General features: G+C 45.8%; 1 protein-coding gene across 1 annotated transcript in view; it reads right to left on the reverse strand.

Moving 5' to 3' along the window:
* Positions 1–24,967, reverse strand: part of CENPE (centromere protein E) — a 122,538-nt gene that overhangs the window by 75,734 nt on the left and 21,837 nt on the right. Inside the window, exons 12-22 of the mRNA XM_044277610.1 lie at positions 24,742–24,900; positions 24,468–24,627; positions 24,212–24,371; positions 23,654–24,119; positions 22,493–22,552; positions 22,238–22,405; positions 12,820–12,894; positions 11,600–11,719; positions 11,382–11,516; positions 10,422–10,599; positions 5,404–5,558 (exon numbers count right to left, since the gene is read on the reverse strand). Of these exons, the coding sequence (XP_044133545.1) occupies positions 5,404–5,558; positions 10,422–10,599; positions 11,382–11,516; positions 11,600–11,719; positions 12,820–12,894; positions 22,238–22,405; positions 22,493–22,552; positions 23,654–24,119; positions 24,212–24,371; positions 24,468–24,627; positions 24,742–24,900 (1,836 nt within the window). The remainder of the gene's footprint in view (positions 1–5,403; positions 5,559–10,421; positions 10,600–11,381; positions 11,517–11,599; positions 11,720–12,819; positions 12,895–22,237; positions 22,406–22,492; positions 22,553–23,653; positions 24,120–24,211; positions 24,372–24,467; positions 24,628–24,741; positions 24,901–24,967) is intronic.

Genomic DNA, 24,967 nt, shown 5'->3' on the forward strand with positions numbered 1-24,967 from the left:
TTAATAAATACTTCACTTTATAAAAATTGCCATGTAAGTTTTAATTGGTGGGGGGCCAAAATAGATATTTGTACTTAACGAAAAATCCTTTCCCAATGTTGTGTGTGTGGGGGGGGGGGGAGAGAGTAGGAAAAGGAGCAGCCAGTAAATAGCCACCTGCAGAACCCTGAAAGAGACGCAAATGCAAAGGTCTGCTCCCTATAACATTTTGCAAAAACACGGAGTGGACAATGTAACTACCTTACGAACTTGTAAAGCTGAGCCCCTGTGATGAACCACCCAAGAAGCCCCTACAGCCCGGGTAGACCAGCTGTGATAAATAGGAGGCCTTCTGCCTTTGGCTCTGTACTCCTTAGAGACAGCAAATTGAATCCAGGATGAAATATATTTGGGTTTGTTAGAATCCCCAATTTTTTTTTTTAATTCAAGATGAATTCCAAATTAATAGAATTGATTTGCTCATCTCTAGTATCTATATTTATACATTTCTCCTTGTGCTTCATAGGCCAACACCGAGGGTAGGTCACTTTGGAAAGTCTTGGATATCCCCTTCAAAGGGTTTCTTTCACCTGAAAAGTTGATATTAACCACTTTAACCCCGCTAGCTGAAACCCCCTTAATGACCAGGCCACTTTTTACACTTCTGCACTACACTACAGGGAGTGCAGAATTATTAGGCAAATGAGTATTTTGACCACATCATCCTCTTTATGCATGTTGTTTTACTCTAAGCTGTATAGGCTCGAAAGCCTACTACCAATTAAGCATATTAGGTGATGTGCATCTCTGTAATGAGAAGGGGTGTGGTCTAATGACAACACCCTATATCAGGTGTGCATAATTATTAGGCAACTTCCTTTCCTTTGGCAAAATGGGTCAAAAGAAGGACTTGACAGGCTCAGAAAAGCCAAAAATAGTGAGATATCTTGCAGAGGGATGCAGCACTCTTAAAATTGCAAAGCTTCTGAAGCGTGATCATCGAACAATCAAGCGTTTCATTCAAAATAGTCAACAGGGTCGCAAGAAGCGTGTGGAAAAACCAAGGCGCAAAATAACTGCCCATGAACTGAAAAAAGTCAAGCGTGCAGCTGCCAAGATGCCACTTGCCACCAGTTTGGCCATATTTCAGAGCTGCAACATCACTGGAGTGCCCAAAAGCACAAGGTGTGCAATACTCAGAGACATGGCCAAGGTAAGAAAGGCTGAAAGACGACCACCACTGACCAAGACACACAAGCTGAAACGTCAAGACTGGGCCAAGAAATATCTCAAGACTGATTTTTCTAAGGTTTTATGGACTGATGAAATGAGAGTGAGTCTTGATGGGCCAGATGGATGGGCCCGTGGCTGGATTGGTAAAGGGCAGAGAGCTCCAGTCCGACTCAGACGCCAGCAAGGTGGAGGTGGAGTACTGGTTTGGGCTGGTATCAAAGATGAGCTTGTGGGGCCTTTTCGGGTTGAGGATGGAGTCAAGCTCAACTCCCAGTCCTACTGCCAGTTTCTGGAAGACACCTTCTTCAAGCAGTGGTACAGGAAGAAGTCTGCATCCTTCAAGAAAAACATGATTTTCATGCAGGACAATGCTCCATCACACGCGTCCAAGTACTCCACAACGTGGCTGGCAAGAAAGGGTATAAAATAAGAAAATCTAATGACATGGCCTCCTTGTTCACCTGATCTGAACCCCATTGAGAACCTGTGGTCCATCATCAAATGTGAGATTTACAAGGAGGGAAAACAGTACACCTCTCTGAACAGTGTCTGGGAGGCTGTGGTTGCTGCTGCACGCAATGTTGATGGTGAACAGATCAAAACACTGACAGAATCCATGGATGGCAGGCTTTTGAGTGTCCTTGCAAAGAAAGGTGGCTATATTGGTCACTGATTTGTTTTTGTTTTTGAATGTCAGAAATGTATATTTGTGAATGTTGAGATGTTATATTCTTTCACTGGTAAAAATAAATAATTGAAATGGGTATATATTTGTTTTTTGTTAAGTTGCCTAATAATTATGCACAGTAATAGTCACCTGCACACACAGATATCCCCCAAAAATAGCTAAAACTAAAAACTACTTCCAAAAATATTCAGCTTTGATATTAATGAGTTTTTTGGGTTAATTGAGAACATGGTTGCTCAATAATAAAATTAATCCTCAAAAATACAACTTGCCTAATAATTCTGCACTCCCTGTACTTTTATTGCTCGGTCATGCAACTTACCACCCAAATGAATTTTACCTCCTTTTCTTCTCACTAATAGAGCTTTCATTTGGTGGTATTTCATTGCTGCTGACATTTTTACTTTTTTTTTGTTATTAATCGAAATTTAACGATTTTTTTTGCAGAAAATGACATTTTTCACTTTCAGCTGTAAAATTTTGCAAAAAAACCGACATCCATATAAACATTTTTCGCTAAATTTATTGTTCTACATGTCTTTGATAAAAAAAAAAAAAATGTTTGGGCAAAAAAAATGGTTTGGGTAAAAGTTATAGCGTTTACAAACTATGGTACAAAAATGTGAATTTCCGCTTTTTGAAGCAGCTCTGACATTCTGAGCACCTGTCATGTTTCCTGAGGTTCTACAATGCCCAGACAGTAGAAAACCCCCACAAATGACCCCATTTCGGAAAGTAGACACCCTAAGGTATTCGCTGATGGGCATAGTGAGTTCATAGAACTTTTTATTTTTTTGTCACAAGTTAGCGGAAAATGATGATTTTATTTTTTTCTTACAAAGTCTCATATTCCACTAACTTGCGACAAAAAATAAATTCTAGGAACTCGCCATGCCCCTCACCGAATACCTTGGGGTGTCTTCTTTCCAAAATGGGGTCACTTGTGGCGTAGTTATACTGCCCTGGCAATTTAGGGGCCCATATGTGTGAGAAGTAGTTTGCAATCAAAATCTGTAAAAAATGGCCTGTGAAATCCGAAAGGTGCACTTTGGAATGTGGGTCCCTTTGCCCACCTAGGCTGCAAAAAAAGTGTCACACATCTGGTATCGCCGTACTCAGGAGAAGTTGGGGAATGTGTTTTGGGGTGTCATTTTACATATACCCATGCTGGGTGAGAGAAATATCTTGGCATAAGACAACTTTTCCAAATTTTTTTATACAAAGTTGGCATTTGACCAAGATATTTCTCTCACCCAGCATGGGTATATGTAAAATGACACGCCAAAACACATTCCCCAACTTCTCCTGAGTACGGCGATACCACATGTGTGACACTTTTTTGCAGCCTAGATGCGCAAAGGGGCCCAAATTCCTTTTAGGAGGGCATTTTTAGACATTTGGATCCCAGACTTCTCACGCTTTAGGGCCCCTAAAAAGCCAGGGCAGTATAAATACCCCACATGTGACCCCATTTTGGAAAGAAGACACCCCTAGGTGTCACGCATTTGGATTCCGTGAGGTGAGTTCATGTGAGATTTTATTTTTTGACACAAGTTAGTGGAATATGTGACTTTGTAAGAAAAAAAAAGAAAAAAATATTTCTGCTAACTTGGGTCAAATTTCCGCTAACTGAATATGGAGCCTTACAGGGGGGGGGGGGGGGGGGGGGGGGGGGGGGGGGGGGTGATCACCCATATAGACTCCCTGATCACCCCCCTGTCAGGCTCCATTCAGAGGTCCGTATGATTTTTACAGATCCACGGATACATGGATCGGATCCGCGGATCCGTAAAAATCATACGGACGTCTGAATGGAGCCTGACAGGGGGGTGATCAGGGAGTGTATATGAGGTGATCACCCCCCTGTAAGGCTCCATTCAGACGTCCGTATGCGTTTTGCGGATCCGATCCATATATCCGTGGATCCGTAAAAATCATACGGACGTCTGAATAGAGCCTTACAGGGGGGTGATCAATGACAGGGGGGTGATCAGGGAGTCTATATGGGGTGATCAGTGGTTCATAAAGGGTTAATAAGTGACAGGGAAGGGGGGGGGGGGGGGGTGTAGTGTAGTGTAGTGTTTTGTGGTACTTTACAGAGCTGCCTGTGTCCTCTGGTGGTCGATCCAAACAAAAGGGACCACCAGAGGACCAGGTATATTAGACGCTGTTATCAAAACAGCGTCTAATATACCTGTTAGGGGTTTAAAAAAAATCACATCTCCAGCCTGCCAGCGAGCGATCGCCGCTGGCAGGCTGGAGATCCACTCGCTTACCTTCCGTTCCTGTGAGCGCGCGCGTGCCTGTGTGCGCGCGCGTTCACAGGAAATCTTGGCTATCGCGAGATGACGCACGGATGCGTCCAGGAGGAATGAATCAACCACCTTCCGGACGCATCCGTGCGTTAGGCGGTCGGGAGGTGGTTAAGCTGGCTGACCTTAGCAATGTGATAATGTCAGCTGAACATAACTATATTAGTGCCATCTCACTGCCTGCCACCGTTATTGAGAAAAATGAACTTTTATAATATGCTAATTAGCCTCAAGGAGCGTGGGGCATTGTACCTGCTCCTAGAGGCTCCGTTTGCCCACCTCTTTTCACATCCTTCTCTTGATTGACAGGGTAGCACTGCTCTCCTCCCGCCGGCCGTGCCTGCAGTGTAAATCTCACGCTGTTCAGTATTCAGTGCAGGAGCATTAAGGAAGCCAGCAGCTGCTAAACGTCCTTCCCTCACTGCGCCAAATACTGAATGTCGCGAGATTTACACTGCAGACACGGCCGGCGGGAGGAGAGCAGTGCTGCCCTGTCAATCAAGAGAAGGGCGTGGAAAAAAAGGTGGGCAAACGGAGCCTCTAGGAGCAGGTACAACGCCCCCCGGCTTTTACAGCCTAAGGCTGGGTTCAGACCTGAGCGTATTAGATATGCGCTTTTTACAGGCGTTTTTATCAGGTGTTTGTATCGGGCGTTTTTAATGGGCGGAAACAAGCAAACGCCCATTTAGGCGCTTTCTCGCTGAAGTCTATGGGCGGGAACGCGCGACAATACGCCCCAAAGAAGCTCCTGTACTTCTTGAGGCGTAGGGCGTTTTACAGCGCGTTCGTACGCTCTGGTGAGAACCATGCCCATAGGGAAACATTGGTTTTTGCCTGTTGAGCGTTTTACAGCGCGTAGGAACACGCTGTAAAACGCTCAGGTCTGAACCCAGCCTAAAATTGGCTCATTATAAAAGTTAATTTTTCTCAATAACGGTGGCAGGCAGTGAGATGGCACTAATATAGTTATGTTCAGCTGACATTAGCACATCGCTAAGGTCAGCCAGGTTAATATCAACTTTTCAAGTTACAGAAACCCTTTAAAGAAAAAAGGGATTCAGTACTATGACAGGGCTATTAAGTAAGCTGTACAGAATCTTGACCCTTTAATTACTCTTATTGAATTATGAACACTTGGTTTCAATAAATAACTATTCTTCCACAAACTACAAAAAACTAATTTTTAGTCACCTGGTCTTTTAGGTGTTCAACTTCGCTAGGTAAAGATTTGTACTCCAACAAGCTTTCAACTTCCTGCTCCAAAGCCTTCTTTTCCTCCAAAAGACTGGCCAACTGCTTGGAATAGTCTGCAACCTGCTTATCGAGCTCCACACGAGACAGGAGATCTGCAAGCAATACAAAAGGACTATGACGTGCAATACTGGATTTAATCAGAAATAGAGTTCTATGCAGTTAGAAAAACACGACTGCTTTCTTATTGAAACAGCACCACGTTAGTGCATGGTTTATTAGTGGTAATGTAGCTTCAAGCTTCACCGCACACAGACCATAGACAAAGTGTGCTAATGTTTCATGAAGAAAGTGGCCAAGGGTTTCTAGTTTCAGAAGCAGAAATCCTATACCTGACCTATAAGGACCACATATGAACCACTACAGCACCTATTAGAAAAAGGTGTATGCCCTGAAATAATCAAACAAATGGATATAAAATTGGATCTATATTAGTATCACAAAAAACATAGTTGTATTAAATAGTAAAAAAAAAAAAAAAAAAAAAAAAAACACATAGAAGTCCACACTGTACAAAAAGGAGGGACACCTGGAAGGAAATTGGCCAGATACAAATTGTACCAAATATATTGGGAAACAAAAAACAAAGTACAGTGCAATATACAGGTCCTTCTCAAAAAATTAGCATATTTTGATAAAGTTCATTATTTTCTGTAATGTACTGATAAACATTAGACTTTCATATATTTTAGATTCATTACACACCAACTGAAGTAGTTCAAGCCTTTTATTGTTTTAATATTGATGATTTTGGCATACAGCTCATGAAAACCCCAAATTCCTATCTAAAAAAATTAGCATATTTCATCCGACCAATAAAAGAAAAGTGTTTTTAATACAAAAAAAGTCAACCTTCAAATAATTATGTTCAGTTATGCACTCAATACTTGGTCGGGAATCCTTTTGCAGAAATGACTGCTTCAATGCGGCGTGGCATGGAGGCAATCAGCCTGTGGCACTGCTGAGGTGTTATGGAGGCCCAGGATGCTTCGATAGCGGCCTTAAGCTCATCCAGAGTGTTGGGTCTTGCGTCTCTCAACTTTCTCTTCCCAATATCCCACAGATTCTCTATGGGGTTCAGGTCAGGAGAGTTGGCAGGCCAATTGAGCACAGTAATACCATGGTCAGTAAACCATTTACCAGTGGTTTTGGCACTGTGAGCAGGTGCCAGGTCGTGCTGAAAAATGAAATCTTCATCTCCATAAAGCTTTTCAGCAGATGGAAGCATGAAGTGCTCCAAAATCTCCTGATAGCTAGCTGCATTGACCCTGCCCTTGATAAAACACAGTGGACCAACACCAGCAGCTGACATGGCACCCCAGACCATCACTGACTGTGGGTACTTGACACTGGACTTCAGGCATTTTGGCATTTCCCTCTCCCCAGTCTTCCTCCAGACTCTGGCACCTTGATTTCCGAATGACATGCAACAGTCCAGTGCTGCTTCTCTGTAGCCCAGGTCAGGCGCTTCTGCCGCTGTTTCTGGTTCAAAAGTGGCTTGACCTGGGGAATGCGGCACCTGTAGCCCATTTCCTGCACACGCCTGTACACGGTGGCTCTGGATGTTTCTACTCCAGACTCAGTCCACTGCTTCCGCAGGTCCCCCAAGGTCTGGAATCGGTCCTTCTCCACAATCTTCCTCAGGGTCCGGTCACCTCTTCTCGTTGTGCAGCGTTTTCTGCCACACTTTTTCCTTCCCACAGACTTCCCACTGAGGTGCCTTGATACAGCACTCTGGGAACAGCCTATTCGTTCAGAAATTTCTTTCTGTGTCTTACCCTCTTGCTTGAGGGTGTCAATGATGGCCTTCTGGACAGCAGTCAGGTCGGCAGTCTTACCCATGATTGCGGTTTTGAGTAATGAACCAGGCTGGGAGTTTTTAAAAGCCTCAGGAATCTTTTGCAGGTGTTTAGAGTTAATTAGTTGATTCAGATCATTAGGTTAATAGCTCGTTTAGAGAACCTTTTCATGATATGCTAATTTTTAGAGATAGGAATTTTGGGTTTTCATGAGCTGTATGCCAAAATCATCAATATTAAAACAATAAAAGGCTTGAACTACTTCAGTTGGTCTGTAATGAATCTAAAATATATGAAAGTCTAATGTTTATCAGTACATTACAGAAAATAATGAACTTTATCACAATATGCTAATTTTTTTAGAAGGACCTGTATAATACTCTACAAACATGGGGGTTCCAACTGAGAAAGGTACCTCATTTAATATCTCACATACAAGTCTAGGGCATTTAAAGCAAATAGCATACAATAGGACTAGGGCTGAAACGATTACTCGATTAATTCGATAACAAAAAAAACACATCTCAATGCAATTTTGTATCGCGGGTTAGTTTGTGTACTGTAGTATTTTATTTCACTGGTGCTGGGGACATGGCACTGAAGGGGGACAGCGGCAATGGATAGCATGGAGGGGCAGATGGGAGTGGGGACATGGAGGGGCTGATCTGATGGCACTGGGGGACATTGAGGGGTGTTGGGGACTGATGGCAGAGGGTCTGATGAGTTTTGAGGGTTTTTTTTTTAAAGGAAAACAGTCAATTTTTTCTTAGATTAGTCGATTAATCGTAAAAAAATATCAATAGAATACTCAATTACTGAAATAGTTTACTGCAGCCCTAGATAGTACATATAACCTGAGGGGTATGCAACAACAAATCCCCTATAAAGCCAATAGCTCATTAGACCAACTAATGCATCTGTATAAAGTGCAAGTGCATGCCAAAACGCCCAGGGATGTCAAAGTATCCACATGAGATCATTACAGTCTGTGCACAAAATCCATCCCAGTGTCCCTCACTTACCCTTACCCAACGCGCTGGCTTAGTCAGGGAAAAGCGGGGTGGTTGTCATGATTATATAGGCAGTTATCAGTAACCATGATCACCTGTATACTATATCCCACATAGTGTCTTCCAGCATTAGCAGGCCGGAATTAAACCTCCCACATCTTTTGCGATCAAATGGGGAGTATTCAGCACGCTCATTGGAGCACACTGAACTACTTGCAGTCCCACGAGATCTCATGCAGGGCTGCCCCCATTCACTAAAATGGCCACCGCTACCTTGGCATCTATGGCTACTTTCACACTAGCGTTCGATCGGATCCGTTCTGAACGGATCCGCTGATATTAATGCAGACGGTGGCTCCGTTCAGAACGGATCCGTCTGCATTAGAACTTAGAAAAATTTTCTAAGTGTGAAAGTAGCCTGAGCGGATCCGTTCAGACTTTACATTGAAAGTCAATGGGGAACGGATCCGCTTGAAGATTGAGCCATATGGTGTCATCTTCAAGCGGATCCGTCCCCATTGACTTACATTGTAAGTCGGAACGGATCCGCTCGCCTCGGCGGACACCCGAACGCTGCTTGCAGCGTTCAGGTGTCCGCTCACTGAGCGGAGCGGAGGCTGAGCGCTGGCAGACGGATGCATTCTCAGTGGATCCGCCTCCACTGAGAATGCATTAGGGCCAGACGGCTGCGTTCAGGGCCGCTCGTGAGCCCCTTCAAACGGAGCTCACGAGCGGACACCTGAACGCAGGTGTGAAAGTAGCCTATGACGTAAAGCCGCAATGATAGACCCAAATCATGTGACCATACACCCAGGTCACATGATTGTGCACTCTAATGTATTGTTGGAAATATGCACCAAAGGGATATACAGTGTTATAATTGCTGAAGGGCACAATAGGTGAACCTGATTTTAAGAGTTGTATAGAGTCCAATTGCAGATCACATACTATGATTGAACCACACAACTCATCAACTATATGGCAGTCACATGAGGACAAATTGCAGATATCTTACTTAGAATAATGCAATTTCACCCCTTAAATAGAGGGGAAAAACAACAAGATATATCAAAGACTCCAAATAAAGTCCATATAGGGGCAGCGAAAGTAGACACCCCTTGTACGAAATTATATAAACAGTTATAAAAATGAGAACACAATTGTGAATGAAATCTACTTAAATGAGTGAGCCAGTAATATTAGGGTAAGTATACAAACACGTAAAAAGGGTTTTCTTGTGTATATACTTAACCCTGCAACATAAAAAGTGAAAGTGCCACACGTGAATAGTGTAAAATAAGGCTACTTTCACATTAGCTTTTTTTGCGGATCAGTCATGGATCTGCAAAAACACTTCCGTTACAATAATACAACCCCATGCATCCGTCATGAACGGATCTGGTTTTATTATGTCTTCTATAGCCATGATGGATCCATCATGAACACCACTGAAAGTCAATGGGGGACAGATCAGTTTTCTATTGCGTCAGAAAACGGATGCGTCCCCATTGACTTACACTGTGTGCCAGGACGGATCCGTTTGGCTCCGCTTCGCCAGGCGGACAGCAAAAATGCTGCAGGCAGCGTTTTGTTGTCCGCCTCCAGACTGGAATGGAGACTGAACAGAGGCAAACTGATGCATTCTGAGCAGATCCTTTTCCATTCAGAATACATTAGGGCAAAACTGATCCGTTTTGGACCGCTTGTGAGAGCCCATGACGGATCTCACAAACGGAAAGCCAAACGAGAGTGTGAAAGTAGCCTTAAAGGGGTTTTCCCACTATAAACACTTGTGCTCCTACCACTCTTTTCAGCTCTATGGGACTGCTGGAGAGAGTACAAGCGCTCGGGCAGTCTCATAGAGTTGTAGGAAGCAATAGTGCACATGGATGGCCACTGTTTCATTCAAAGAGGAAAACACAGTGCCCCCATTATCATAATTGGTAGGGGCCCCAGTGGTTGGACCCCACTAGAAAACATCTTTGATTTCACATATAGTTACTGTTAACTAGAATACTTATAGTATTTAATACCATATTCAAAACAAACCTTTTTAATGTAAAGGTTTATTACCTTAAATAAACCGTTATAAAATTCTGCCAATATATAAACAGAAATGGAGCTGTATATGAACAATGACTTTACCAACCTTTGGGTACTTTCCCCACCAGGAGGCCGTTGAGCTGGTTAATCTCATTAAAGGTGTATTGCAGTTCCTTCTGCAAGTCGGCCTGCATCCTTTTGTAATTAGACTTCTCAATCTCCAGCTGCTTCTCGCAATCGGAGGCGTCTTTCTCCCTTTTCTCACAGCGGATTGAGAGCTCATCCTATGCAAAATACATACACCGACAGTCAAACTTTGTAGTGTCCTAAAAGTGCCTGCACCAATGCAAATACCATGTAAAAGCATGGGTCTCATTTGTTGGGATCGATCTGCATGCATCAGGGGGGGCAGTCTAATCCGTGATCGACAGCCATCTCTGTACAACATGTTTATACAGTCACTGATGACTGTCCATTTTGCTTCTGAACTCGGAAAGACCCAGGATTTTAATGGATACTTGACAAGTTCAGCATGCTGGAGGCCTAGATATGCCAGGATGGCAACAGTATATACACAGATTACTTGACTGACATGGCCGGACATTCACCCGACCTTCACAATCCTGCGCAGCTGCTCTCAGTAATGCCACAAATGCAGAGGCTCTGCTGTGTCGCCGCTACCCAGAAGTGTGGTGGCACTGCTTGAGGACCTCTGAGCTTGTGGAGATAGGTGCTAGATTGTAAGGCTGGGTGGGATGTCCACGTCTGTCGGTCAAGTGGCCGGGGGAAATTCTTCACCAACAGGGACAGCCGCTTGGAGATGAGAAATCGACTTGATCATCCGTAGTCTACAGACAGACATTTCTCTGACAAAGTCCTATTGAATTCCGCTGCCATAAAGCACACCTAACCGGCTGTACCGCCTATACAGATAGTACAGGAAGCGTATCTGCCAGTTCCATGGAGGCCTTCATATATAAAAGATACATTAACAAAACAGCTGAAGAGCCTCAATATATTTCACCATTGATTAATACATCTATATTGCAGCAGTGATCCCCCTTACCAGCTTATCCTTCAGCTCCAGATTCTCACTCCTTAGAAAGGCAGCTTCCTTCTGAGCGTCTCGAGTCACTGTTTCAGCATCACTAAGAGACTGTCTCATTTGAAACACTTCTTCACACAGCTTTTCTCCGTCACCCTGAAGAGAAACATCATGTATTATGCAGACATGTACAGATACATCTGTTTTTTTTTTATGGCTACAAGTCTAAAACAGAATACCAAGGATGAGCAAAGATCTGAATAGCTGACTTTCTTCTGTAGTATTTCAGACTCTTTCTTCAGTTCTGCCATTTGTTTTTCTTGCTCTTTAAGTAGTATGGATTTGTTCTCCAGGTCATTCTGAAACATCAAAAATAAGAACATAACATCATGCTAGAAACACAATGGGGCACATTTATTACCGGCGTTTTAGACGCCATTCTTAATAAACCCTTAAGCTGGCGTTGGATCCCCTTCATAACCTCAGCAGATCCTCCACCAGTTCTAAATGTCTTCCTAGCTTTCGTACATTTAGACCTCTTCCTAAAACGGGCTTAGAAAGCGGTAAATGGGATCGGCCTGCCGACCCGCACCCCTTCCCACAATTTTAGACCTGGCATGAGTGGGGAGAAGTCGCAGATTGCAGTGCAACCAGTTGTTGTGCCGCAATCTGCGCCTAATGTCTTTTGAAGCACCTTTTTGATGGCTTTGAAGGGTCTCAAGATTTGTCAAAATGGGGAGGAGAATTTTTAACATTGACTGTAAAGACTCAAGTTTGCTGGGCAACAGTAACCTAAAGCAGGTCTGAAGACACAAGCACGCCACCACATTGTATGCATGTATTTTAGCGGAAGATAATAAAGGCTTCAACTTTTTATCCATACTGGCTTTATGGAATTCTCTTTGTACTTCCATGTACTTTGCATGCCACAGAATGATCCAAGCATCAGCACAGTGGTATAAATACAGAATATATTACATCATGATTCGTGTAAAAATATAAAAAAGCATTTTAGGGAAAATAAAAATAATATATGCAGCATGCTTTAAACGCAAAACACTGAAATAGCCATATAGTACTGTGAAAGAGGCCTAAAACATGAATCCCATCAGTTAAAACTACATGTTTGACTAATAACCAAGTTTTATGCAAGTTAAGACTACAGGATAGAAAGTAGGCCATAACGGAACAGAACTATCTTCCAAAAAGAAGTCCTAGAAATCTGCACCAAAAAATGTAAATAAAGGAACTACACCGAATAAGGAGATTTGCAAAAGGCCAAAGAACAAGCAGAATGCATGGTCTCTGAAGGGATCCAGATGTTTGGAGAGAGCAACAAAACTCCAAAATGGTATTTTAATGCACTATGTATGTATACCGAGTCCGTAGTGATGGAAATAAATGGGAATTTGCCTTTAGTTGCCAAATTGGACAGATTTTCGATTAGAGAAAATCTCACCTCAAGTTCTTGATTGTACACTTCAGCATTCTCAATTAACTTCTTTAAACTGGAAATTTCATGGGTTAGTTGTGCCTGGAAAGCAATAAAGCAATAGGGCAGGAAGCATTAGCAGGCATTTTGTTGATTAGACAGCCATCACCGCAGAGAAAAAGAGAAAAATAAATCACAAGTTTAGGTGAAATTAATCCAGCCACCAGTCTAAATACTATCCACTTTCTTCATGACAATAAAAATGGCTTAATGAGTTTTCGGGCCCAGGTGAGTACTGTGGACACCCTCAAGGAATACTATTAACACATACTGCTCCTGTCTTACCACACCAGATTGTGCTCGAGAAGCTTGCTGTGTATAAGCAGCACATTTTAAAGTATAGAGAAAGTGAACAGTTTTTTTTTTTTTTTTATTGTTGAAAGACATGCAAGAGAAAATCTGGTAGCCCCTCAAATGTGACGTAGCCCGATTAGTGGGCCAACAATGCTGGGATCTCAAGAACGTGGATGCAGCCCTCATCAGTCCTTATTAATTAGCGTCTTTGAAAGAAATGGACACAAACCACCACACACAAATATACAAATTAACCCCTTCCAGCAGAAGCCATTTGGACCAAAAGTCCCTTGTTTCAAAGTCTTTATGTGGTAACTTTGGAATGCTTTTTTTTCATACAAGCGATTCGGAAATGGTTTTTATGATGACACATTGTACCTTATTCTAGTGGTAAATTTTAAAGGGGTTCTCTGGGAATGGTTTAAATTGGCCGCCAGTAAAACCTGTCCTTTAATGTGAGCAGGACGGGTTGCCGCCATTTGCACAGGAGCCTCACTAGTCACTACACTGCTCCACAATAGATGTTAATGATGGGATCCTGCCTACAATATGCCATCATGGCTGAGCAGCCCGACAGGAGAATTCACCAATATTTAGTATATGCAAGTGCCAGAGCATAGTGTGTAGTGAGGCCTCATCCCCCTAGGCAGCTCTCCAAGTGCTGGTAACCAGTACCACTCACATTTTGGAAGATAAATCTCAGAACTCTTTAACCAATATATTGTTGTATTATTATTTCAAAATATCTCTGCTCTTAAAGGGGTTGTGCTACAATTAATGTTATTTTAATATAATTCACAAAACTTAAAATTTGTGATAAAAAAATGCTCCATTTGTGATAAAAAATTGCTCCATTTGTGAGATACTTTCTTTACTTCATTATAATGGTGCCTTCTAATGTTTAACCTGTATAGTAATGTGTATGTCTACATACTTGAGGTGGTTGCACATGCTCAGTTACATTCTTCAACCACCACCAGTCATACTTCCTGATAGAAGCTGACAGAAAGGACACACCCCCTGAGAAAGAACCCTTGAGCTGCCAGCCTGAAGAGAATATAGCAGAGCGTTTGGAGCGATTGTGGGACTGCACAAAGGCTAGAGCCAAACACGACCACCACTGATGGATTGCAGGGTGGTTGTCACCATGGAAATGTGTAGTGGTGAATAATGTGATGGAAAAATGAATCTAGCCAGCAAAGGAAGCAATATGGATAACAATACATTAGCAAGTGCTTTGTATTAACTTCCTCTACATAACAAATCCCATTTGCTGAAATGTGACAAACCCTTTAACATGGAGAAAACAGAATTTATCTTTCCCCATGTCAGTCAGTGCCCCCCAAACCTATCAATTACAATTAACGGCTCCACACATTCTCCAGTCATAGAAGTCTGTCGCTTTGCGATAAAGTACAGGGAAGAATCAAATGTTAAATCACACATGTAAGCCCTTAGCACCTCCAACTCAAACATAAGAAATGTAGCCGCTCCTTTACTTTTGAGGCAACTAAAATGCTAGTCCATGCCCTCATCTCCCATCTGGACTACTGCAACATCCACCTCTGTAGCCTCGCATGTAACACACAGCGATCTTCGCCGCCGTATGGGGAGGAGTGAGTGGAATAGCAATCGTCTGTCCCCGTACATAATCATTATTTCCCAGCAGCAGAGGTCGTTTAGAACAGAACGATCTGCTGCCAAACAACTCCGATTTGTTCATCGGGTAATTGGCACCTTTATACTGCCATAACTGCTAATGAGCATTCGTATAAAACGCTTGTTAGCGATTACCTGGCCTGATTCTCAGCCTTTTACTCTCTATACACGTCATCTCTGATCTTCTCAAAACTTCCTTCTTTGGTCTCCTCACACAATTTTCTACAAGATATCTCACGTACTCATTACCCCAGAAGGGATTGTCCTCCAACAGAACTTTCAAATGAAACCTGAAAAACTCAACTTTTCAGGAAAGCCGATAATAACCCTGCTGCCACTACACAGGCAGATGAGCAGCTTCCACTACCACTTAGGCTGGTTTCACACGGGCGATGCGGGAACATGCTTGATTTTTTAAAAATCGGCATGTTTGGTACCCAGACCCGAACTTCTTCACGGAAGTTTGGGATTAGGTGTTGTGTAGATTGTATTTTCCCCTCTAACTTGGTTATAAGGGAAAATAGCATTCTTAATACAGAATACCAAAAAATTTAACTCCCCTTAATCCACTTGTTCGTGCAGCAGTAGCGCTTCTCTTCTGCCTTCATCTGTGAGGAAAAGGACCTGTGGTGATGTCACTGCGCTCATCACATGGTCCATCACCATGGTAAAAGATCATGTGATAGACCATGTGATGAGCACAGTGACAAAGGTCCTATTCCTCAAAGAATAAGACAGTAGAGAAGCCAAGCTGCGCAAACTAGTGGATTAAGGGGAGTAAAAAAAAAAAATATATATAATAATTTAACCCCTCCAGCCCTATTGTACTATGCATACTGTATTAATGCTACTATATTACTTTATAACCAAGTTATAAGGGAAAATAATAATGATCGCGTCCCCATCCCGATACTCTCCTAGCAACCGTGCATGAAAAATCGCACCGCATCCGCACTTGCTTGTGATTTTCACGCAGCCCTGATCACTTCTATGGGGCCTGCGTTGCGTGAAAAAACGCACAAAATAGAGCATGCTGCGATTTTCACACAATGCACAAGTGATGCGTGAAAAACGAGATTTTTGTATAACTTACCAGTAAAATCTCTTTCTCGCTCTTCCTTGGGGGACACAGGAACTCTTGGGTATAGCTTATCTCCATAGGAGGCGTGACACTAAGTAAAAGACTGTTAAGCCCCTCCTCCAGCAGCTATACCCTCAGCCTGGAGAGAGAGACTTCCAGTTATGTGCCCAAGTAGTGCAAGACAAAGGCAAGGAGTAACCAAAACCAATACCAACAAGCCAGAAAAAAACACCCGAAGGCCAACAAAAAAACAATGGGCGGGCGCTGTGTCCCCCAAGGAAGAGCGAGAAAGAGATTTTACTGGTAAGTTATACAAAAATCTCGTTTTCCTCGCCCAATTCCTTGGGGGACACAGGAACTCTTGGGACGTTCAAAAGCAGTCCACAAACAGGGAGGGACCACAATCAAACGCGAACCAGGCACCGTAAACATCAAGGCACCGCCGCCTGCAAGACCAAGCGGCCCAAAGCAGCATCCGCCGAGGCATAAGTGTTCACCCTGTAAAACTTGGTGAACGTGTGCAAAGAAGACCAGGTGGCCGCCTTGCACAGCTGTTCAGCCGAGGCACGATTACGCTGAGCCCAGGAAGCCCCGACCGCTCTGGTAGAATGAGCGGTAACACCAAAGGGCGGATCCCTGCCCCGAGCACGGTAAGCCTCAATGATAGCCATCTTGAGAAAGCGGGCAACAACCACCTTAGACGCCGCCAGTCCCCTGCGCGGACCCTCCGGAACCACAAACAGAGAATCCGTACGCCGAAAGGGTCTGGTCACATCCAGGTAGATCCTGAGAGCCCGAACAACATCCAGACGGTGAAGCTCCCGCTCCCGGGGATGCGACGGGGCCGGACACAGAGAAGGAAGGACAATATCCTCATTCAGGTGAAAGGCGGACACCACCTTCGGAAGAAATTCCGGAACAGGACGGAGAACCACCTTGTCCTGGTGAAAAACCAAGAAGGGCTCCACGCAAGAAAGAGCCGCCAACTCAGACACACGCCGAAGGGACGTGATAGCGACGAGAAAGAAAACCTTGCAAGACAACAAGCGAGGGGAAACCTTGCGCAGAGGCTCGAAAGGGGAAGATTGGAGAGCCGCCAACACAATGTTGAGATCCCAAGCAGGAACAGGAGGGCGATAGGGGGGAGCACAGTGAGCAACCCCCTGAAGAAAGGTCTTAACCGGACCGAGCGGAGCCAGCGGACGCTGAAAAAGGACCGAAAGAGCCGAAATCTGACCCTTCAGGGTACTGAGACCCAAGCCCAGAGCCAGACCAGACTGCAAAAAGGATAAAACCGTAGGAAGGGAAAACCTCAGAGGGGGAGTCCCCAAGGCCTCACAGAAAACCAAATAGGCCCGCCAGGTACGATAATAAATCCTGGCCGAGGCCGGTTTTCGTGCACGAATCATGGTACGGACCACGTCAGCCGAAAACCCCCGCCGCGTCAGGACCGCGGTTTCAATAGCCACGCCGTCAAACGTAGCGACCCTAAATGCTGGTGGAAGATCGGCCCCTGAGAGAGGAGGTCCTCTCTGAGAGGCAGAGGCAAGGGAGCGTCTGCCAGAAGCAACATAAGGTCGGCGTACCACGGACGACGCGGCCAGTCCGGGGCGATCAGGATAGCTGGCGTGCCCTCCGCCGCAATCTTCCGAAGGACCCGCGGAAGAAGAGGCAGGGGCGGAAACACGTAGAGGAGCGAAAACTCCGTCCAGGGGAGGACGAGCGCGTCCGCGCCGTAAGCGTCCGGATCTTTGGCCCTGGCCACGTAGATGGGAAGTTTGTAGTTGAATCTGGAGGCCATGAGATCCACGTCCGGACGACCCCAACGGAGACAAAGAGACTCGAAGACGTCGGGGTGCAGAGACCACTCCCCCGGGTCGATCGTCGTCCGACTGAGGAAATCCGCCGCCCAATTGTCCACCCCCGGAATGTATACGGCCGAAAGGGCCGGAACATGAACCTCCGCCCAGCGAAGGATCAGAGACACTTCCCTCATCGCCGCCGCGCTGCGAGTGCCCCCCTGGTGATTTATGTACGCCACAGCCGTGGCATTGTCCGACTGGACTCGAACAGGGCGACCCTGCAGCAACGAAGTCCAGTGTCGGAGCGAGAAAAGAATGGCTCTCAGCTCCAGAACATTGATCGGCAGTCTGGACTCCGACGGAGACCAAGTGCCCTGGACGGACCGGGGAGGAAACACTCCCCCCCACCCCCGCAGACTGGCATCGGTGGTAATCACCAGCCAAGTCATTGGCAGGAAGGACTTCCCCTGAAGAGGGGTCCGCAGCCACCAGAGGAGAGAGGAACGAACCTGGGGGGAAAGGGGAAAATGCCGATCCAGACTCTCCTGGGACTTGTCCCAAGCGGACAGAATGGCCGTCTGAAAGGTGCGGGAGTGGTACTGCGCGTAAGGAATCGCCTCGAAGCAGGACACCATCTGACCCAGGACCCGCATGCTGAACCGGAAAGAAGGACGGCGGTGGGACAGAAGGCTCCGAACCGACCGATGGAGGAGCAGGCGCTTCTCCAACGGAAGACGAACCACCGCTGAATCGGTATCCAGCAGCATCCCCAGAAAGACCAATTGCCGGGAGGGAACCAGAGAGGATTTGGGTAGGTTGATAACCCAACCAAACTGGCGCAAGGTCTGCAGCGAGAGATCCACGCTGGCTGAAGTCAGTGACAGAGAAGGCGCCTTGATCAGGAGATCGTCCAGATATGGAAGCAGAAAAACTCCCCTGGAACGAAGTAAGGCGAGGACCGGGGCCAGGATCTTCGTGAAAACACGAGGGGCCGTCGCCAGCCCGAAGGGAAGGGCAACGAACTGGTAGTGTTCGGACCCCACTGCAAAACGCAGAAAGCACTGATGACACCGTGCGATTGGAATGTGAAGGTAGGCGTCCTGGATGTCGATGGAGGCCAGGAACTCCCCCTGTTCCAGAGAGGCCACCACCGACCTGAGCGACTCCATCCGGAACCGCTGAAGACGAAGGAAGCGGTTCAGTCGTTTCAGATCCAGAATGGGTCGCACCGAACCCTCCTTCTTGGGGACCACAAAAAGGTTCGAATAGAACCCCTTGAACCTGTCTCCCATGGGAACCGGGATGATGACCCCTTTGTCTAGAAGAATCTGAACGGCAGCAAAGAAATCGGCCGCCCCTCGGGAATCCCGGGGAACCCGAGAGCGAAAGAACCGAACTGGGGGAAGGGACGCAAGCTCGAGTTTGTATCCGGAAGACACAACCTCGAGAGCCCAGGCGTCGGAGACGTGCGCCCGCCAGAAGTCCCTGAACAGGAGGAGACGTCCCCCCACCCGGGTGGGTGGGGGCGCACCTTCAGGCGGGGGGCTGCTTGGTCGCGGGAGCGCGAGCAGGTTGAGATTTGCGCCAGGAGGGCTGGGTCCGAAAAAAGGGTTTCTTACGCCTGTCCTGGACAGGATTAGTGGACGGACCAGAAGCGGAGCGAGGAGCGGAAGCCCTACGAGAAGACCTGAAACGGGGGAACGAGGGACGACCACGAGTGGAGCTCCTAGCTTTGGATTGGGGAAGATGAGTACTCTTCCCCCCCGTGGCTTCCGAAATGATTTCATCCAAACGGGTTCCGAACAAACGAGCACCAGAGAAAGGAAGGCTAGTAAGAGACCGCTTAGACGCGGCGTCCGCCGACCAAACCTTTAACCAAAGCTCTCTCCTAGCCGACACGGCCAGAGCAGATGAACGGGCAATAAGAGCTCCTGCATCCAGGGATGCTTCGCATACAAATTTTCCAGCCTGAACTATAAGTTGAGTCAGGGCACGGAGGTCTTGAATAGGGACGTCAGATTCAAGCTCCAGATCCAGCTGAGATGCCCATTCTGAAACCGCTTTACCCGCCCAAGCGGAAGCAAAGACTGGCCGAAGTGCGGATCCGGAGGCCGAAAAGATACCCTTTGTAAGGGTCTCTACACGGCGGTCTTCAGTGGATTGTAATGAAGAACCATCTGCGACGGGAATAGCCGTGCTCTTGGACAAACGGGCCACAGGGGGGTCGACCTTGGGAGGAGACGCCCAGTTTGTGATGCAATCCGCCGGAAACGGATAACAAACATCCAACTTTTTTGGCGGGGTAAACCGTGCATCAGGACGGGCCCAGGCCTTAGAAACCACTGACGAAAAGTCAGCATGGAGGGGAAAAACCGCCGAAGCCTGTTTCTGGCGAAAGAAGGAAACACTGGTTTTCTCAGGATCAGGAGGATCATCGCGAATTTTAAAGGTATCACGGATACTGTTTATAAGGTGGCCCACAGCAGAAGCCAGCTTTGAAGGCAGCGCCGAATCCATATCCCAATCGGAATCAACCAGCTCCCCCTCAGAGGGCAAATCCTGCAAGGAGGAAGGGCCCGACTGAGAACGCACCCTTGGGGGGGATACCGAGGCATCCGAGGATGACCGGTGATCCACCCTAGGCCGCTTCTGGGATTGGCGGGCTCTAGAGGAATCGCCTGCAGAGAGAGACTCAGACGGGTCGGCCAGGACAGCGGACCCGGAGGGCCCAGCAGGGGAATCATCCGGCTGCGACAAGGGCAACGCATCTGCAAGTCGGCCCACAACGCTAGTGAGACTAACCACAGCCTGGGAGAGGGATCTAGCCCAGTCAGGGGGATCCAAGAGGCCAGGGGGTGACACAACAGATGGCGGACCCTGCGATGGGTCTTTGCAAAGCGAGCAATGCGGATCAGACTGCCCTTGAGGAAAGGGCGCCTTACATGCGGTGCAGGTATGGTACCAAGGTCCCACTGGCACTAAGGGGTCAGACATGTTGGTAGAAGCAAAGAAAAAAACCCGAGTCCAGGCCAGGGGGCTACAGTGAGGAAGGGTCAACAGTCCTACCAGGTCACAGAAGGAAGCTGCAGCAGCAGAAGAGCGGCGGTGTGCAATCAGAGCAACGGTCCGTCCTGCAGTGAGCTCCCAGAAGCACGCCGGCACGAGAGTGGGCGGGACTAAAGAGGCGCGGGAAGAAAGTCGTGCGGCCTCTGAATGAAGATCAAGCCAGCGCTGGCCGGTCCGAAACTCCGCCCCCCGCCGAAAAAATTATCGCGCGCGCGCGCGCGATTCAAAACCCGCGCTCCACCATCACAGGACCCCCGAATGGCCCCCGCCGAGCGGAAGCAAGGTAGGAGCCCAAGGAGGAGGGCCGGGAGTCGGCGTCCTGCCATGCAACGGCACAGCGGTCGCATACCCGGCCGCCCTCAAACAAGTCTCCCCCATGAATCATTGCCGCCGCGCCGCTCCAGACAAAGCAGGGCGCCCGGCCGCCGAATCGCGCCTGCAACAAGGCCATCAGTAAAGGGGAGTCAGAGAGGAGCACCGAACCCTCCGGAGAGGGGAGAGAGGGAGGGGGGGGGGGGGGGAGGGGAGCGGAACGGCTGCACTAGCCACCTCACCTGCGACGTCTTCACCCTCTAGTCCATCCAGCTGGGACGCCCCTTCAGCCACTGGCACAGAGTGACAGTAGCTGGAGAGGGGCTTGCAGGTGGGCGACCCAGTGCTGGCGGGATACAGGGGAGCATGAGCTGCCCTGGTCCTCCTTTTCTTCTGTGGGGGAGGCAGCAGGGCGGATAACCGGCCCTGGTGCAGCTCAACCCCGGGAAAACAGAGAAGTCTACTGCGACTCTGTTGTCCCTGTGGAAAAATCCAAGTGAAAAAAAAAAGTAAAAATAAAAAAATTAAAAACTCTAAGTCTTCACAAGACAACTCTGCAGTGCAGAGAGTGTCTTGCCTCCTTGACACTAAGCAAAAAACTGGAAGTCTCTCTCTCCAGGCTGAGGGTATAGCTGCTGGAGGAGGGGCTTAACAGTCTTTTACTTAGTGTCACGCCTCCTATGGAGATAAGCTATACCCAAGAGTTCCTGTGTCCCCCAAGGAATTGGGCGAGAAATCACAGCTTATGTGCACAGCCCCATAGAAATAAATGGGTCCGGTTTCAGTGCGGGTGCAATGCTTTCACCTCACGCATTGCGCCCGCGCGGAACTCCTGCCCGTGTGAAAGAGGCCTTACAGTCCACTTGCCCTGCTCTACTTGCAGATTGTAAGGTATTGCAGGCAGAGTCCTCTTCTTCTCGTCTGTACCAGTTTTCAATAAGTTCATTCTTATTGTACTTGATTTGTTTTATATTGTGCATGTATATCCTTTTTATATGTACAGGGTCTGGCATTAATGACGCTTAAAAAAAATAAATAATAATATTGTAACATTAGAGTCAAGATATATTACAAAGCAATTTATTTTGCAACTATCTCTATATCCATCATAGTCATCTTGCACTGACGCTAGAGATGCGACCGTTGGGCTGTCAGCATTCATTTGACTCACCTCATGCTCTTTTTGAATTTCTTTCTCCAGACTTTCAAATTCATTGGTTTCATGTTTCTCCTGAAGACATTTTTTCAAGTCAGCAATTTCTGTTTTCAGGCTTTCATTCTCAGCTACTAGATGATCTAAGTTACTCTGCATAATTGCAAATTCGTCAGAAGCACTTTGCTAAGTGCAAAACAAAGTGATAAAATTAATATCAATTTAAAATAGTAGCGCATGGTATGCTCATACAGAGGCTGAATGATAACTTACTTTCTCCGCCAATAGAGCTTCACATATTTGAACGCTTTCCATAAGGTAAGTTTGCTCATTCTGGAAATAAATCAGTTATAGTTATAAAATTTTAAGGTTTCAGTAGAAAAAAAAAATATATATATTAATTTAAATTAAAGACAGTTACCATACTTTAACCAAACTGAACACCATTATGGAAATGATTGGGCTTGCTAAAGTATATTAGATGCCAAATGTTCAGTATGCAACACCAGAGTAGACTAACTGGAAAAGCATAAGGGTGCACTCACATGACCACATATATTTCGTGGTGCACAAAATGCCTCGGAGAGAGTCATAGCAGGAAGAACCAAATTTTTTTTTATTTTTTTTTAAAAGCGTCCCAGCCAGGGAGGAGACGCCCCTTGAGAAACACTGCCGTCTCCTCCTCCCTTTAGCTATGTTAATATTGTAATTAGGGATGAGCAAATAGACTTCGGATGACGCTAAAAACTTTGTTGTAATACTGTACAGAGTTCCCACTCTGTACAGTATTAGAATGTGTTGGCTCCAATGAGCCAAAGTTATTACTACACGAGACTTTGTGTAATAACGTCAGGAATTATTACTTGTAAAAACCTAGTAACCGAACTCTGGTTTGGTTCCGAGTAGTCCCTTGGAGTTTGAGACCAAGTTTTTTATTTTTTTTACAGTAATAACTTTGGCTCATCAGAACCAATATGTTTTAATAGTGTATGGAGCGAGAACTCTGTACAGTATTACAACAAAGTTTTTAGCAAATCGCTCATCTCTAATTGTAATGTCAGGACCAGTGAAAGGTCCTCCGGGAATGATTTAAAAAAATGGCCGCCAGCAAACTGCCTTAGTATTTGAGCAGGATTGGTTGCCTAGGGGGCTGAGAGAGCAGGCCCTCACTTACACAGCTCTACAATAGATGGTAATGATGTGATCCTGCCTATGATATGCCATCATGGCCGAGCAGTCTGACAGGAACGCTTGCTAGTGTGTAGTATACGTAAATGCCAGAGTGTAATGAAACCCCACCCCCTCAACCCTAGGTAGCTCTACAAGTGGTGGCAACCAACCCTGCTCATATTTTAGGACAGACTGTTGGTGGCCATTTTAAATCATTCCCGTAGAACCCTTTTAAAATGAATAAATAAACCTGCCGTCTCTCACATTTTGAGGATTTGAATTTTCTTCCAGATCTGCTATCTTTAGCTCAAGCATTTGTATTTGCTCTCGGCAAAGATCATGAATGTGGCTTGAAAGTTGTTCCTGAGCAGGTTCCTGGCAGGCTCCTTCCAACTGCGGTCCTTGTTCCTCGTCAGTTTTTAGTGCTGTCAGCCCTTCACACATGTCCACGTTGTCTCCAGGCAGAGGAGTTGGTGTGCTGCATTGATGTCCATTCCTGAGCTGGTCTTTCAAGCTGGTTATTTCCAGCTCTAGGGTCTGCACAAGCTCATCACGCTCTTTGGATTGAAGTTGCTGCTGTTGTAACTCTGAAGTCTCTTTTTCAAGAGACTGCCTTTTCCTGGATTCCACCTCATATTCTTTACTCAGCTTTGTCAGCTGGTTTTGTAACTCAGCAACTTTCAGCTCCAGCTCTTTACATTTTTGAAGGGAAGAGTCTTTTTTCAGGGCACTGGATGAGGAGAATGAATGAATTATATATTATGAAAATAAAAACTAGACAATTTTACACTGTAAAATATAAAAAAGTAAAAAAGAACCAACCTTGAGCTGTCTGATGAAAAATCGATCATAGAAAGAGACAGAGCTGTTGTCGTCTTTTCCCTGCGAGTGACTTTGCTTCCGAAATTCCAGTCTGCATCTTGACTGAAGTCATCAAGTACACGGCTTACATCATCGAAATCAGAAAATTCTGTACAAACAGCTGAATTTAAAAAGGGAAAATTTTTATTTATATTTAATAATAAACCTCTCTCAATGAGAATGAAGACCCGACTACTAGCATACAACACACACTTACAATCATCTATCTCCTGTATTGTTGAAAAGTCGGTAACCTTTGGTCGCTTGGCAAGGTTAGAAGTTAATGTAGAGCCAATTTCAAAGGGTGAAATTACAGAAGCATGCAAGCTATTTTGGAGCTTTCCGGGTGCCCATGTCACCCTTCTTTTTCGATTAACCTGCAAAAAAATAAAGCTAAGAAATTGTGCTTTGTGGCAATTATACAGTAGTATAAAGAAGCCTTGAAACCAAATGTTGCAATGATACAGTTTAGGATAAAAGAAAAACCATACCCTTTGGTCTTCGTGGGAGGGTTGGGAAGATGCAACAACTATGTTTGTCAAATTCCATATTCGTTCTTCCCTTTCTTTTCGCAGTTGCTTTATTTCTGCCAGCAAATGGGAATGTTCTTCTTCTTTAGCCACTGCATGGGTTTTTATCTCAGAAGAGGCCTTCAGAAAGGAGGAAAAACAGCATTAGGCTTTTTACATTATATTTGCCACTTTTGCAAAGCTTTAG

This window comes from Bufo gargarizans, chromosome 1 (assembly GCF_014858855.1).
Source record: "Bufo gargarizans isolate SCDJY-AF-19 chromosome 1, ASM1485885v1, whole genome shotgun sequence".
NCBI lineage: Eukaryota > Metazoa > Chordata > Amphibia > Anura > Bufonidae > Bufo > Bufo gargarizans.